Genomic DNA, 16,522 nt, shown 5'->3' on the forward strand with positions numbered 1-16,522 from the left:
TTTAGCCTGCTGGCGTATTTCATCGCGGTCGGCCTGAAACAAGTTCGTTAGCTCATCCTCGATGAGCTCCTTTACCTGCGGATCATTCTTCAAATGCATTCGCGTCCCAAAGAGCAGGGAGAAAAGGGATACTCCCGTACTCCGGTGGGTGGTGCTGTTCAAGAACTGCTGCACCGTTGGAAGGTGCTTATACCATTCTGCGGGGTGCGGGGCGGACGCTTTCGTCAGGAGCGGTATCAACGTCCGATTTACTCGTTCCACCTGCCCATTTCCTCGCGGTACGCCCGTAACGATAAGGACGTGTTCGATCCCTTGGTCACGGCAGTAGTCCTTGAAGACCTGTGAAGTGAATGCCGTTCCCCGGTCGGAAATTATCCGCCGCGGATTTCCAAAAACCGTCGCCTGTTTTCGTAATCGGTCCGTAACCTCCATGGAATTCGTCGTCTTTGTGGCGTACAGCCACACAAATTTCGTGAACGCATCTACCACGACGAAGATATGTGCATACTGTTTCTTGGTGGAGGGAAGGGGGCCGAGATGGTCAACGTGGTACGTTTCGAGCGGTCGGTCTCCCTTTTCGATCGCGTGCAACAACCCTTCCTGTCGTCCCTTCTTACGCTCCGCAAGGATGCAATCCACGCAGTTATTCACAATTTTTTCGATCTTTGACCGCATGGCGGGGAACCAATAGTCGCGTCGTAGTAGTGCCTCCGTCTTCGCGATCGAAAAATGTCCGTTCTCGTGTGCCCTGCGAGTGACCTGCGTTTGCATTCCCTTAGGTACCACGATGCGCAACTCGCCGTCTACTTCGCGTAAGAGAAGCCCTCGTTTCGTCACGTAGCCGTCGATTCCTCGTTTGTTAACGCCCTGTATTATTTTCCGTAGGTCGTCGTCGCGTTCCTGGGCCTTACGGATTCGCGCCGTAACGCTATCTTCGCTCTCTACCGCGAGACAGCCCAACGTGGGATTACGACTAAGCGCGTCAACGTGTTTCATCGCGGTTCCGGGTCGGTGCTCGATCGAGTATTCGAATTCCTCGAGCAGTAACGCCCAGCGTGCCACCCGAACACAGAGGTCTTTTTTCCGCATGGTCAACGCGAATGCCCGACAATCTGTCACTATTTTGAATGGAATGCCGAGCAAATAAACCCTGAATTTCTTTAATGCCCTTACGATTGCCAGCACCTCTAGCTCGTAGCTCGGATATCGTTGTTCCGCTGCTGTTGTCATCCCGCTCGCGTAATACACGGGGTGAAACGCACCGTCCTCGCTATCACGCTGTAGTAATATTGCCCCGTAGCCGTGTATAGACGCGTCCGTGTGTAGCTCTGTTTCCCGCTCGGGCCAGTAAATTCGCAGAACTGGTTTCTTGAGTAGAGCTTCCTTGAGCGACTGAAATGCGTTCTGCTCTTCCGACCCGAACCGGAAGGGCACATCGGCTTTTAATAGTCGTGTTAGTGGACGCGCCAATGTAGAATATTCCGGAATGAATTTCCGGAAGTATCCGGCTAGCCCAAGAAAGCTCTGCAATTGTTTAATCGTCGTCGGTGCGGGGAAACGGGCTACCGCCTTCGCTTTGTTTTCCGAAGGGCGCACCGTGCCTCCTTCCACTACATGTCCGAGGTACTCCACCCGCGTCTTCAAAAGTTCGCATTTGGACCAGTTTATTATTAGACCGCATTCTGACGCTCGTTTAAGGACGCTTATCAATCGTTGCTTGGCGCTTTCGTAATCTGTCGCGGGTACTACCAAATCGTCGATGTACGTTAAGACGACCCTCTCCGCAATGAGGTCTTTAAACGCAACGTTCACGAACCTTTGAAAAACAGCAGGCGAGTTACATAAGCCGAATGGTACTTTTAGAAATTCGTATTGCCCGTCGGGTACTACGAAGGACGTATATTTTCGGCTTTCTGGTTCGACTGTGACGTGAAAGAACGCGTTCCGCAAGTCTAACGTGCTGTAAATGGTTGCGTCCCGTAAAAAATCTAATTGATCCTCGATCAGTGGAAGGGGGTATCGGTCGCGAACGATTTTAGCATTCAGTTGTCGGAAATCGACGCACAAGCGAGGAGTACCGTCCTTCTTTTTAACAAGAACCACTGGGCTTGCATACTCCGAAAGAGAGGGTTGTACTATGCCGTCGCATATCCACTCGTTTATTTGCCGATTAACCGTCTCTCTCTCGGAGGGAGATAGTCTCCTCGGTCGCTGATACACCGGCTCGTCGTCCTTGACAATAATTTTCATTGTTACCCCGACGTCGCGGCTTTTGTCAGGCTTGTACTCGCGAACGACCGTCTCGATCTCTTTTCGTAATTTCGCGTCTTTCACGTGAGATAGGTCGATCGCGTCGCGTTCCTGTTCGTGGCCAACGTATAAAACTTCGGGCACGATAGTCTGCGTATTCGGCCGTTTCGCCAATGTCATCGTGCCGTCTCTTACCGTCCACTCCGCGGCATTTATGAAATCATAGCCGAGCAACACTCCATGATTCAGGACCGTGTTTTCTACAACGTGCAATGTAGCTTCGCGTATCTCGTCGTCGATCATGATCTCCGCGTCAAACTTCCCGAGAGTCCGATACTCTTGCGAGCCAATTCCCCGGAGATGTATTATTTCGTTTGTCAGCGGCGGTGCCCCGACGTCGAAGTATGCGCTTTTCCGAATTAGAGAGACATCGCTACCTGTGTCAAGGACGGCCACCGCAGCGCACCCGTTTACACGAACATCTTTTCGGAATTTCGTTTCCGCCGATTCCGCGACAGCGAGGACGTTTTTCGGGGCCTGTTTTTTCGTCGGGCAATCGCGTGAAATGTGACCATAATCGTTACACTGAAAGCACTTACGACCTCTGTTCTGTGTGGGACATTTCGACGTTGGATGTCCTCGGTCGCCGCAGTTGGAGCATCTTCTCGTTGCCGTCGCTGGGCTCGCTGGCCCATCGCCCTTGGTCCTCGACATCGGGTCCCCTCCCTTGGGCGTTGCGCTGGCTGTCTTCTGCCTGAGCGAAATCTTGCCGAACGCTTCCAGCAGATCGGCGTTCGTCCGGAACCTTTGGAGGCGCGCCTGGTCCTGAAGGACAGGGTCGGGTATCCCATCGACGATGCAGTCGATGAGTTCCTCTCCGTCTATGGGGATGCGGTTCGCCAGGATCACATTTTGGTGGAGGTAATCGGCGAAGGTTTCTCCCCGCTGCCACGTCCTCTCCTCGAATCGTCGCCTCGCCAATAGCCGGTTGGGTCGTTGGTGAAACATGGAACTCATATGTTCCAGAAAGGTCTCGATCGCCATTACCGTGTACTCCGGTCGAGAATGGAACCAATCCAGGGCCTTCCCTCGCAGCCTGGACACGATGAGAATGCGACACGCGTCGTCTCGCAAACCGTAAACGTTGCTTAGGTGTCGGAACTGCCTCGTCCACGTCTCGAACGTGCCCTCCGAACCATCGAAGTAACTCAGGAGCTCCGCAATGGCCGTGATGCTCATGCGGAGGGGTTCGGACGTCGCGGCTGCAACCTCCGTTCTCGTTGACCGCAGTTCGTCACTAGCTGGTGCCAGTCGCAAAAGTTCCAGCTCGCGTTTGGCCAGCTCTGCTTCCCGGATGGCCATCTCCTTTTCTTTCTCCACAAGTTTGAGTCGCAGCCTCAATAGCTCCAACTCCGGAGCTTGGGCTGAGTCGCGGAGTGTCGGCCCTGTTTCTTTGTCACCTCCACCAGCTCCATCGAAAACACCGTCCATCTCGCCGCCGTGCTCAAGTAACCTTGCGACCAGCTCGTTCTTCGTTCCACTGGTTGAGAGAGATCGCTCCCTCAGCATCTCTTTCAAGCGTGCGGTGGTGAGGTTTTGCCAGTTCACGTCCTCCATTGCGTTTCAAATCGCTCAAATCGTGGGTAGTTTGACTCGTTGCACAAATCACTTTTCCTAATTGTAACTTCCCGTCGCGAACTCGCTACTTGTTTTTATCCCGGCTGAGCCCCCAATTGTAGGAATAGAATTGTTAATATCTATTTATTAAGACAAGTATGCGACATAAAAGTACAATTAATAGACGTTTCGTAACCCTGTTGTCGTCGTGATCGTATCGTTTTTCGTACTAGTTTGTTGACCCGCGTCGCTCTGACTCCGCTCGCCGCGGGTGCGGTCTTTTGTTTTACGCCGATCGAATGTTCTCGAATATTCTCGCCTAATCTTGGTATCCTTTACTCTAGCACACACACACACACTCAAACACACACACACACTCGCACTCGCGTGAGTGTTCACATCCTACAATACGATATAAATTCAACTGTTTGTCCATCGTAGAACAGGAATAATTGCAACCAGTGTGAAAGATATGGTCATTTCTGCGTTCCGGGCAACCTAGGCTTCACTCTAGGGCGTTGCTCCACCAGTTCAAACAGTTAGGGCCTTAGAAGTCAATGCCCGAAGCATAAAATACAATATAAATACAACAGTTTTTCCATCGAATAAAACGAATAATTGCAACCAGTGTGAAAGTTAACGTCATTTCTACTTTCCGGGCAACCTAGGCTTCACCCTAGGGCGTTGCTCCAACAGATTGAATAGTTAGGACCTTAGAAGTCAATGCCCGAAGAATAAAATGCAATAAAAATACAACAGTTTTTCCATCATATGACAGGAATAATTGCAACCAGTTTGAAAGTGATGGTCATTTCTACGTTCCGGGCAACCTAGGCTTCACTGTAGGGCGTTGCTCCACCAGATCGAATAGTTAGTGCCTTAGAAGTCAACGCCCGAAGCATAAAATGCAAAATAAATAGAACAGTTTTTCCATTGTATAAAACGAATAACTGTAACCAGTGTGAAAGTACTGGTCATTTCTACGTTCCGGGCAACCGAGGCTTCACTGTAGGGCGTTGCTCCACCAAATCGTATAGTTAGGGCCTTAGAAGTCAACGCCCGAAGCATAAAATACAATATAAGTACAACAGTTTTTCCATCGTATAAAATGAATGATTGCGAACATTGTGAAAGTAATGGTCATTTCTACGTGCCTGGCTACCTACGTGTTACTCTAGGGCGTTGCTGCTCCACATCTGATAGCTACGGCCTTAGAAGTTAACGCCGGGAGCATAAAATACAGTATAAATACAACAGCTTTGCCATCGTATAAAATGAATGATTGCAAACAGTGTGAAGGTAATGGCCATTTCTACGTTCCGAGCAACCTAGGCTTCACTCTAGGCCGTTGCTCCACCAGATCGAATAGTTAGGGCCTAAGAAGCCAACGCCAGAAGCATAAAATACGATATAAATACAACAGCTTTTCCATCGTAGAAAACGATTAATGGCAACCAGTTTGAATGTTATGGTCATTTCTACGTTCCGGGCAACCTAGGCTTCAGTCTAGGGCCTTGCTCCACCAGATCGAATGGTTAGGGCCTTAGAAGTCAACGCCAGAGGCATAAAATACAATATAAATACAACAGCTTTTCTATCGTACAAAATGATTAATTGCAACCAGTGTGAAAGTAATGGTCATTCCGACGTACCGTGCAACCTAGGCTTCACTCTACGGCGTTGCTCCACCAGATCGAATAGTTAGGGCCTTAGAAGTCAACGCCAGAAGCATAAGATACAATAAAGATGCAAAAGTTTTTCCATCGTATAAAAGGAGTAATTGCAACCAGTGTGAAGGCAATGGTATGTTCTACGTTCCGGGCAACGTAGGCTTCACTCAAGGGCGATGCTCCACCAGATCGAACAGTTAGGGTCTTCGAAGTCCACGCCAGAAGCGTAAAATACGATAAAGATGCAACAGTTTTTCCATCGTGTAAAACGAATGATTCCAACCAGTGTGAAATTTATGGTCATTCCTACATTCCGAGCAACCTAGGCTTCACTCTAGAGCGTTGCTCCACAATATCGAATAGTTAGGTCCTTAGACGTCAACGCCAGAAGCATAAAATACTGTAGGAATAGAATTGTTAATATCTATTTATTAAGACGAGTATGCGACATAAAAGTACAATTAATAGACGTTTCGTAACCCTGTTGTCGTCGTGATCGTATCGTTTTTCGTACTAGTTTGTTGACCCGCGTCGCTCTGACTCCGCTCGCCGCGGGTGCGGTCTTTTGTTTTACGCCGATCGAATGTTCTCGAATATTCTCGCCTAATCTTGGTATCCTTTACTCTAGCACACACACACACACTCAAACACACACACACACTCGCACTCGCGTCAGTGTTCACATCCTACACTCGGCCGTCCTGAAGAGGCATATGGCCTCAGATGCCGTCTTCAATTTCATTGTCTTCGTCTCCTCTCCCGCTATCGTCACTGTCCTCGATCCACGGTTTCAGATGGTCCGCGGACGTTGACGTTGACCGTGGTCCCTCATGTTCGCCGACCTTAGCCACCAGGTAGCGGTCATTTCGCAGTGCCCGCGTGATCTCATACGGACCCAGGAACTTCCCGGCCAGCTTCAGCCCGGGAGCGGACTGCGTCCGCTGGATCGCCACCAGGTCGCCTTCCTGGTAGACTCTGGCTCTTTTCCGTCGCTTATCGTACTGCTTGCGATTTTCCTGCTGGATACGTTGCAGTCTCTCTTTCGCCTGCTGGCGTATTTCATCGCGGTCGGCCTGAAACAAGTTCGTTAGCTCATCCTCGATGAGCTCCTTTACCTGCGGATCATTCTTCAAATGCATTCGCGTCCCAAAGAGCAGGGAGAAAAGGGATACTCCCGTACTCCGGTGGGTGGTGCTGTTCAAGAACTGCTGCACCGTTGGAAGGTGCTTATACCATTCTGCGGGGTGCGGGGCGGACGCTTTCGTCAGGAGCGGTATCAACGTCCGATTTACTCGTTCCACCTGCCCATTTCCTCGCGGTACGCCCGTAACGATAAGGACGTGTTCGATCCCTTGGTCACGGCAGTAGTCCTTGAAGACCTGTGAAGTGAATGCCGTTCCCCGGTCGGAAATTATCCGCCGCGGATTTCCAAAAACCGTCGCCTGTTTTCGTAATCGGTCCGTAACCTCCATGGAATTCGTCGTCTTTGTGGCGTACAGCCACACAAATTTCGTGAACGCATCTACCACGACGAAGATATGTGCATACTGTTTCTTGGTGGAGGGAAGGGGGCCGAGATGGTCAACGTGGTACGTTTCGAGCGGTCGGTCTCCCTTTTCGATCGCGTGCAACAACCCTTCCTGTCGTCCCTTCTTACGCTCCGCAAGGATGCAATCCACGCAGTTATTCACAATTTTTTCGATCTTTGACCGCATGGCGGGGAACCAATAGTCGCGTCGTAGTAGTGCCTCCGTCTTCGCGATCGAAAAATGTCCGTTCTCGTGTGCCCTGCGAGTGACCTGCGTTTGCATTCCCTTAGGTACCACGATGCGCAACTCGCCGTCTACTTCGCGTAAGAGAAGCCCTCGTTTCGTCACGTAGCCGTCGATTCCTCGTTTGTTAACGCCCTGTATTATTTTCCGTAGGTCGTCGTCGCGTTCCTGGGCCTTACGGATTCGCGCCGTAACGCTATCTTCGCTCTCTACCGCGAGACAGCCCAACGTGGGATTACGACTAAGCGCGTCAACGTGTTTCATCGCGGTTCCGGGTCGGTGCTCGATCGAGTATTCGAATTCCTCGAGCAGTAACGCCCAGCGTGCCACCCGAACACAGAGGTCTTTTTTCCGCATGGTCAACGCGAATGCCCGACAATCTGTCACTATTTTGAATGGAATGCCGAGCAAATAAACCCTGAATTTCTTTAATGCCCTTACGATTGCCAGCACCTCTAGCTCGTAGCTCGGATATCGTTGTTCCGCTGCTGTTGTCATCCCGCTCGCGTAATACACGGGGTGAAACGCACCGTCCTCGCTATCACGCTGTAGTAATATTGCCCCGTAGCCGTGTATAGACGCGTCCGTGTGTAGCTCTGTTTCCCGCTCGGGCCAGTAAATTCGCAGAACTGGTTTCTTGAGTAGAGCTTCCTTGAGCGACTGAAATGCGTTCTGCTCTTCCGACCCGAACCGGAAGGGCACATCGGCTTTTAATAGTCGTGTTAGTGGACGCGCCAATGTAGAATATTCCGGAATGAATTTCCGGAAGTATCCGGCTAGCCCAAGAAAGCTCTGCAATTGTTTAATCGTCGTCGGTGCGGGGAAACGGGCTACCGCCTTCGCTTTGTTTTCCGAAGGGCGCACCGTGCCTCCTTCCACTACATGTCCGAGGTACTCCACCCGCGTCTTCAAAAGTTCGCATTTGGACCAGTTTATTATTAGACCGCATTCTGACGCTCGTTTAAGGACGCTTATCAATCGTTGCTTGGCGCTTTCGTAATCTGTCGCGGGTACTACCAAATCGTCGATGTACGTTAAGACGACCCTCTCCGCAATGAGGTCTTTAAACGCAACGTTCACGAACCTTTGAAAAACAGCAGGCGAGTTACATAAGCCGAATGGTACTTTTAGAAATTCGTATTGCCCGTCGGGTACTACGAAGGACGTATATTTTCGGCTTTCTGGTTCGACTGTGACGTGAAAGAACGCGTTCCGCAAGTCTAACGTGCTGTAAATGGTTGCGTCCCGTAAAAAATCTAATTGATCCTCGATCAGTGGAAGGGGGTATCGGTCGCGAACGATTTTAGCATTCAGTTGTCGGAAATCGACGCACAAGCGAGGAGTACCGTCCTTCTTTTTAACAAGAACCACTGGGCTTGCATACTCCGAAAGAGAGGGTTGTACTATGCCGTCGCATATCCACTCGTTTATTTGCCGATTAACCGTCTCTCTCTCGGAGGGAGATAGTCTCCTCGGTCGCTGATACACCGGCTCGTCGTCCTTGACAATAATTTTCATTGTTACCCCGACGTCGCGGCTTTTGTCAGGCTTGTACTCGCGAACGACCGTCTCGATCTCTTTTCGTAATTTCGCGTCTTTCACGTGAGATAGGTCGATCGCGTCGCGTTCCTGTTCGTGGCCAACGTATAAAACTTCGGGCACGATAGTCTGCGTATTCGGCCGTTTCGCCAATGTCATCGTGCCGTCTCTTACCGTCCACTCCGCGGCATTTATGAAATCATAGCCGAGCAACACTCCATGATTCAGGACCGTGTTTTCTACAACGTGCAATGTAGCTTCGCGTATCTCGTCGTCGATCATGATCTCCGCGTCAAACTTCCCGAGAGTCCGATACTCTTGCGAGCCAATTCCCCGGAGATGTATTATTTCGTTTGTCAGCGGCGGTGCCCCGACGTCGAAGTATGCGCTTTTCCGAATTAGAGAGACATCGCTACCTGTGTCAAGGACGGCCACCGCAGCGCACCCGTTTACACGAACATCTTTTCGGAATTTCGTTTCCGCCGATTCCGCGACAGCGAGGACGTTTTTCGGGGCCTGTTTTTTCGTCGGGCAATCGCGTGAAATGTGACCATAATCGTTACACTGAAAGCACTTACGACCTCTGTTCTGTGTGGGACATTTCGACGTTGGATGTCCTCGGTCGCCGCAGTTGGAGCATCTTCTCGTTGCCGTCGCTGGGCTCGCTGGCCCATCGCCCTTGGTCCTCGACATCGGGTCCCCTCCCTTGGGCGTTGCGCTGGCTGTCTTCTGCCTGAGCGAAATCTTGCCGAACGCTTCCAGCAGATCGGCGTTCGTCCGGAACCTTTGGAGGCGCGCCTGGTCCTGAAGGACAGGGTCGGGTATCCCATCGACGATGCAGTCGATGAGTTCCTCTCCGTCTATGGGGATGCGGTTCGCCAGGATCACATTTTGGTGGAGGTAATCGGCGAAGGTTTCTCCCCGCTGCCACGTCCTCTCCTCGAATCGTCGCCTCGCCAATAGCCGGTTGGGTCGTTGGTGAAACATGGAACTCATATGTTCCAGAAAGGTCTCGATCGCCATTACCGTGTACTCCGGTCGAGAATGGAACCAATCCAGGGCCTTCCCTCGCAGCCTGGACACGATGAGAATGCGACACGCGTCGTCTCGCAAACCGTAAACGTTGCTTAGGTGTCGGAACTGCCTCGTCCACGTCTCGAACGTGCCCTCCGAACCATCGAAGTAACTCAGGAGCTCCGCAATGGCCGTGATGCTCATGCGGAGGGGTTCGGACGTCGCGGCTGCAACCTCCGTTCTCGTTGACCGCAGTTCGTCACTAGCTGGTGCCAGTCGCAAAAGTTCCAGCTCGCGTTTGGCCAGCTCTGCTTCCCGGATGGCCATCTCCTTTTCTTTCTCCACAAGTTTGAGTCGCAGCCTCAATAGCTCCAACTCCGGAGCTTGGGCTGAGTCGCGGAGTGTCGGCCCTGTTTCTTTGTCACCTCCACCAGCTCCATCGAAAACACCGTCCATCTCGCCGCCGTGCTCAAGTAACCTTGCGACCAGCTCGTTCTTCGTTCCACTGGTTGAGAGAGATCGCTCCCTCAGCATCTCTTTCAAGCGTGCGGTGGTGAGGTTTTGCCAGTTCACGTCCTCCATTGCGTTTCAAATCGTTCAAATCGTGGGTAGTTTGACTCGTTGCACAAATCACTTTTCCTAATTGTAACTTCCCGTCGCGAACTCGCTACTTGTTTTTATCCCGGCTGAGCCCCCAATTGTAGGAATAGAATTGTTAATATCTATTTATTAAGACAAGTATGCGACATAAAAGTACAATTAATAGACGTTTCGTAACCCTGTTGTCGTCGTGATCGTATCGTTTTTCGTACTAGTTTGTTGACCCGCGTCGCTCTGACTCCGCTCGCCGCGGGTGCGGTCTTTTGTTTTACGCCGATCGAATGTTCTCGAATATTCTCGCCTAATCTTGGTATCCTTTACTCTAGCACACACACACACACTCAAACACACACACACACTCGCACTCGCGTGAGTGTTCACATCCTACAATACGATATAAATTCAACTGTTTGTCCATCGTAGAACAGGAATAATTGCAACCAGTGTGAAAGATATGGTCATTTCTGCGTTCCGGGCAACCTAGGCTTCACTCTAGGGCGTTGCTCCACCAGTTCAAACAGTTAGGGCCTTAGAAGTCAATGCCCGAAGCATAAAATACAATATAAATACAACAGTTTTTCCATCGAATAAAACGAATAATTGCAACCAGTGTGAAAGTTAACGTCATTTCTACTTTCCGGGCAACCTAGGCTTCACCCTAGGGCGTTGCTCCAACAGATTGAATAGTTAGGGCCTTAGAAGTCAATGCCCGAAGCATAAAATGCAATAAAAATACAACAGTTTTTCCATCGTATAACAGGAATAATTGCAACCAGTGTGAAAGTAATGGTCATTTCTACGTTCCGAGCAACGTACGTTTCACTCTAGGGCGTTGCTCCACCAGCTCGAATAGTTATTGCCTTAGAAGTCAACGCCAGAAGCATAAAATACAATATAAATACAACAGTTTTTCCATCGTATAAAACGAATAATTGCAACCAGTATGAAACTTATGGTCATTTCTACTTTCCGAGCAACCTAGACTTCACCCTAGGGCGTTGCTCCAACGGATTGAATAGTTAGGGCCTTAGAAGTCAACGCCCGATCCATAAAATGCAAAAAAAATACAGCAGTGTTTCCATCATATAACAGGTATAATTGCAACCAGTTTGAAATTGATGGCCAATTCTACGTTCCGGGCAACCTAGGTTTCACTCCAGGGCGTTGCTCCACCAGACCGAATAGTTACGGCCTAAGAAGTCAACCCCAGAAGCATAAAATACGATATAAATACAACAGCTTTTCCATCGTATAAAACGAATAATTGCAACCAGTATGAAACTTATGGTCATTTCTACTTTCCGAGCAAGCTAGGCTTCACCCTAGGGCGTTGGTCCAACAGATTGAATAGTTAGGGCCTTAGAAGTCAACGCCCAAACCATAAAATGCAAAAAAAATACAACAGTGTTTCCATCATATAACAGGAATAATTGCAACCAGTTTGAAAGTGATGGCCAATTCTACGTTCCGGGCAACCTAGGTTTCACTCCAGGGCGTTGCTCCACCAGACCGAATGGTTACGGCCTAAGAAGTCAATGCCAGAAGCATAAAAAACGATATAAATACAACAGCTTTTCCATCGTATAAAACGAATAATAGCAACCAGTGTGAAGGTAATGGTCATTTCTACGTTCCGAGCACCCTAGGCGTCACTCTAGGGCGTTGCTCCACCACATCTAATAGCTACGGCCTTAGAAGTCAACGCCAGAGGCATAAAATACAATATAAATACAACAGCGTTTCCATCGTATAGAACGAATAATTGCAAGCACTGTGAAAGTTATTGTCATTTCTACATTCCGAGCAACCTAGGCTTCACTCTAGGGCGTTGCTCCACCAGATCGAATAGATAGTGCCTCAGAAGTCAACGCCAGAAGCATAAAATACAATATAAATACAACAGTTTTTCCATCGTATAAAACGAATAATTGCAAACAGTGTGAAAGTAATGGTCATTTCTACGTTCCGGGCAACCTAGGCTTCACTGTAGGGCGTTGCACCACCGGATCGAATAGTTAGGGCCTTAGAAGTCAACGCCAGAAGCATAAAAGACAATATAAATACAACAACTTTTCCATCGTATAACAGGAATAATAGCAATCAGTGTGAAAGATATGGTCATTTCTACGTTCCGGGCAACATAGGCTTCACTCTTGGACTATGCCCCACCAGATCGAATAGCTAGGACCTTAGAAGTCGAAGCCAGAAGCGGAAAATACAATAAAAATGCAACAGTTTTTCCATCGTATAAAACGAATAATTGTAACCAGTGTGAATGTTATGGTCATTTCTACTTTCCGAGCAACCTAGGCTTCACCCTAGGGCGTGGCTCCAACAGATTGAATAGTTAGGGCCTTAGAAGTCAACGCCCGAACCATAAAATGCAAAAAAAATACAACAGTGTTTCCATCATATAACAGGAATAATTGCAACCAGTTTGAAAGTGATGGCCAATTCTACGTTGCGGGCAACCTAGGCTTCACTCTATTGCGTTGCTCCACCAGATTGAATAGTTAGTGCCTTAGAATTCAACGCCAGAAGGATTAAATACAATATATGTACAACAGTTTTTTCATCGTATAAAATGAATACTTGCAAACATTGTGAAAGTTATGGTCATTTCTACTTTCCGGGCAACCTAGGCTTCACCCTAGGGCGCTGCTCCAACAGATTGAATAGTTAGGGCCTTAGAACTCAATGCCCGAAGCATAAAATGCAATAAAAGTACAACAGTTCTTCCATCATATAACAGGAATAATTGCAACCAGTGTGAAAGTAATGGTCATTTCCATGTTCCGGGCAACCTAGGCTTCACTGTAGGGCGTTCCTCCACCAGATCGAATAGTTAGGGCCTTAGAAATCAACGCCAGAAGCATAAAATACAATAAAGATGCGGCAGTTTTTCTATCGTATAACAGGAATAACTGCAAACAGTATGAAAGTACTGGTCATTTCTACGTTCCGGGTAACCTAGGTTTCACTCTAGGCCGTTGCTCCACCAGATCGTATAGCTAGGGACTTGGAATTCAACGCCATAAGAATAAAATACAATATAAGTACAACAGTTTTTCCATCGTATAAAATGAATAATTGCAACCAGTGTGAAAGTTATGGTCATTTCTACATTCCGAGCAATCTAGGCTTCACTCTAGGGCGTTGCTCCAGCTGATCGAATAGTTAGGGCCTTAGAAGTCAACGCCAGAAGCCTAAAATACAATAAAGATGCAACAGTTTTTCCATCGTATAAAAGGAATAATTGCAACCAGTGTGAAAGTTATGGTCATTTCTACGTTCCGGGCAACATAGGCTTGACTCTTGGACGATGCCCCACCAGATCGAATAGCTAGGACCTTAGAAGTCGAAGCCAGAAGCGGAAAATACAATAAAAATGCATCAGTTTTTCCAACGTATAAAACGAAAAATTGTTACCAGTGTGAATATTATGCTCATTTCTACGTTCCGGGCAACACAGGCTTCACTCTGGGGCGTTGCTCCGCCAGATCGAATAGCTACGACCTTAGAAGTCAAAGCCAGAAGCAGAAAATACAATAAAAATGCAACAGTTTTTCCACCGTATGGCATGGCTAATTGCAACCAGTGCGAAAGTAATGATCATTTCGACGTTTCGGGCATCCTAGACTTAACTCTGAGGCGTTGCTCCACCAGATAGAAGAGTTAGGGCCTTTGAAATCAACGCCAGAAGCATAAACTACAAAATAAATACAACAGCCTTTACATCGTATAAAACGAATAATTGCAACCTGTGTGAAGGTTATGGTCATATCTACGTTCCGGGCAACATAGGCTTCACTGTAGGGCGTTGCTCCACCAGATCGAATAGGTAGGGCCTTAGAAGTCAACGCCAGAAGCATAAAACACAATATAAATACAACAACTTTTCCATCGTATAACAGGAATAATAGCAACCAGTGTGAAAGATATGGTCACTTCTACGTTCCGGGCATCCTAGGGTTCACTCTAGGGCGTTGGTCCACCAGTTCCAATAGATAGGGCGTAAGCAGTCAACGCCAGAAGCACCAATTACAAAATAAATACAACAGTTTTTCCATCGTATAAAGCGAATAATTGCAACCAGTGTGAAAGTAATGGTCATTTCTACGTTCCGGGCAACCTAGGCTTCACTCTAGGGCGTTGCCCCACCACATCGAATAGCTACAGCCTTAGAAGTAAACCCCAGAAGCATAAAATACAATATAAATACAACAGTTTTTCCGTTGTATAAAACGAATGATTGCAACCAGTGTGAAAGTTATGGTCATTTCTACGTTCCGGGCAACATAGGCTTCACTCTTGGACGATGCCCCACCAGATCGAATAGCTAGGACCTTAGAAGTCAACGCCATAAGAATAAAATACAATATAAGTACAACAGTTTTTCCATCGTATAAAACGAATAATTGCAACCATGGTGAAAGTAATGGTCATTCCTACGTTCCGGGCAACCTACTCTTCACTCTTGGACGATGCCCCACCAGATCGAATAGCTAGGACCTTAGAAGTCAAAGCCTGAAGCAGAAAATACAATAAAAATGCAACAGTTTTTCCATCGTATAGCATGGCTAATTGCAACCAGTGCGAAAGTAATGACCATTTCGACGTTTCGGGCATCCTAGACTTAACTCTGAGGCGTTGCTCCACCAGATAGAAGAGTTAGGGCCTCTGAAATCAACGCCAGAAGCATAAACTACAAAATAAATACAACAGCCTTTACATCGTATAAAACGAATAATTGCAAGCTGTGTGAAGGTTATGGTCATATCTACGTCCCGGGCAACATAGGCTTCACTGTAGGGCGTTGCTCAACCAGATCGAATAGGTAGGGCCATAGTAGTCAACGCACGAAACATAAAATACAATATAAATACAACAGTTTTTCCATTGTATAAAACGAATAATTGCAACCAGTTTGAAAGTAATGGTCATTTCTACGTTCCGGGCAACCTAGGCGTCACTCTAGGGCGTTGCTCCACCACATCGAATAGCTACGGTCTTAGAAGTCAACGCCGAAGCATAAAATGCAATAAAACTACAACAGTTTTTCCATCGCATAAAAGGAATAATTCCAACCAGTTTGAAAGTGGTGTTCATTTCTACGTTCCGGGCAACCTAGGCTTCACTCTAGGGCGCTGTTGCACCAGATCGAATAGTTAGGGCCTTAGAAGTCAACGCCCGAAGCATAAAATGCAATAAAACTACAACAGTTTTTCCATCGCATAACAGGAATAATTCCAACCAGTTTGAAAGTGATGGTCGTTTCTACGCTCCGGGCAACCTAGGCTTCACTCTAGGGCGTTGCTCCGCCAGATCGAATAGCTACGACCTTAGAAGTCAAAGCCAGAAGCAGAAAATACAATAAAAATGCAACAGTTTTTCCACCGTATGGCATGGCTAATTGCAACCAGTGCGAAAGTAATGATCATTTCGACGTTTCGGGCATCCTAGACTTAACTCTGAGGCGTTGCTCCACCAGATAGAAGAGTTAGGGCCTTTGAAATCAACGCCAGAAGCATAAACTACAAAATAAATACAACAGCCTTTACATCGTATAAAACGAATAATTGCAACCTGTGTGAAGGTTATGGTCATATCTACGTTCCGGGCAACATAGGCTTCACTGTAGGGCGTTGCTCCACCAGATCGAATAGGTAGGGCCTTAGAAGTCAACGCCAGAAGCATAAAACACAATATAAATACAAGAACTTTTCCATCGTATAACAGGAATAATAGCAACCAGTGTGAAAGATATGGTCACTTCTACGTTCCGGGCAACCTAGGGTTCACTCTAGGGCGTTGGTCCACCAGTTCCAATAGATAGGGCGTAAGCAGTCAACGCCAGAAGCACCAATTACAAAATAAATACAACAATTTTTCCATCGTATAAAGCGAATAATTGCAACCAGTGTGAAAGTAATGGTCATTTCTAAGTTCCGGGCAACCTAGGCTTCACTCTAGGGCGTTGCCCCACCACATCGAATAGCTACAGCCTTAGAAGTAAACCCCAGAAGCATAAAGTACAATACAAATACAACAGTTTTTCCG

General features: G+C 47.9%; 4 protein-coding genes across 4 annotated transcripts; 2 read left to right on the forward strand and 2 right to left on the reverse strand.

Moving 5' to 3' along the window:
• The first annotated feature begins 729 nt into the window (after positions 1-729).
• Positions 730-1,147, forward strand: LOC143186581 (uncharacterized). The gene is made up of 2 exons (XM_076390265.1): positions 730-812; positions 886-1,147. Exons 1-2 carry the CDS (start codon positions 730-732, stop codon positions 1,145-1,147), a joined length of 345 nt encoding a protein of 114 aa, XP_076246380.1.
• A 13-nt stretch (positions 1,148-1,160) lies between these two features.
• Positions 1,161-3,867, reverse strand: LOC143186582 (uncharacterized). Its single transcript, XM_076390266.1, has 2 exons — positions 1,263-3,867; positions 1,161-1,168 (listed from the first exon to the last, which is right to left on the reverse strand). Exons 1-2 carry the CDS (start codon positions 3,865-3,867, stop codon positions 1,161-1,163), a joined length of 2,613 nt encoding a protein of 870 aa, XP_076246381.1.
• Positions 3,868-7,306: 3,439 nt separating this feature from the next.
• On the forward strand, positions 7,307-7,724 carry LOC143186583 (uncharacterized). Its single transcript, XM_076390267.1, has 2 exons — positions 7,307-7,389; positions 7,463-7,724. The coding sequence occupies exons 1-2, from the start codon at positions 7,307-7,309 to the stop codon at positions 7,722-7,724; spliced, it is 345 nt and encodes a 114-aa protein (XP_076246382.1).
• Positions 7,725-7,737: 13 nt separating this feature from the next.
• Positions 7,738-10,444, reverse strand: LOC143186585 (uncharacterized). Its single transcript, XM_076390268.1, has 2 exons — positions 7,840-10,444; positions 7,738-7,745 (listed from the first exon to the last, which is right to left on the reverse strand). The coding sequence occupies exons 1-2, from the start codon at positions 10,442-10,444 to the stop codon at positions 7,738-7,740; spliced, it is 2,613 nt and encodes an 870-aa protein (XP_076246383.1).
• Positions 10,445-16,522: the final 6,078 nt, after the last annotated feature.

This window comes from Calliopsis andreniformis, unplaced genomic scaffold, assembly GCF_051401765.1.
Source record: "Calliopsis andreniformis isolate RMS-2024a unplaced genomic scaffold, iyCalAndr_principal scaffold0008, whole genome shotgun sequence".
NCBI classification, from domain to species: Eukaryota; Metazoa; Arthropoda; class Insecta; order Hymenoptera; family Andrenidae; genus Calliopsis; species Calliopsis andreniformis.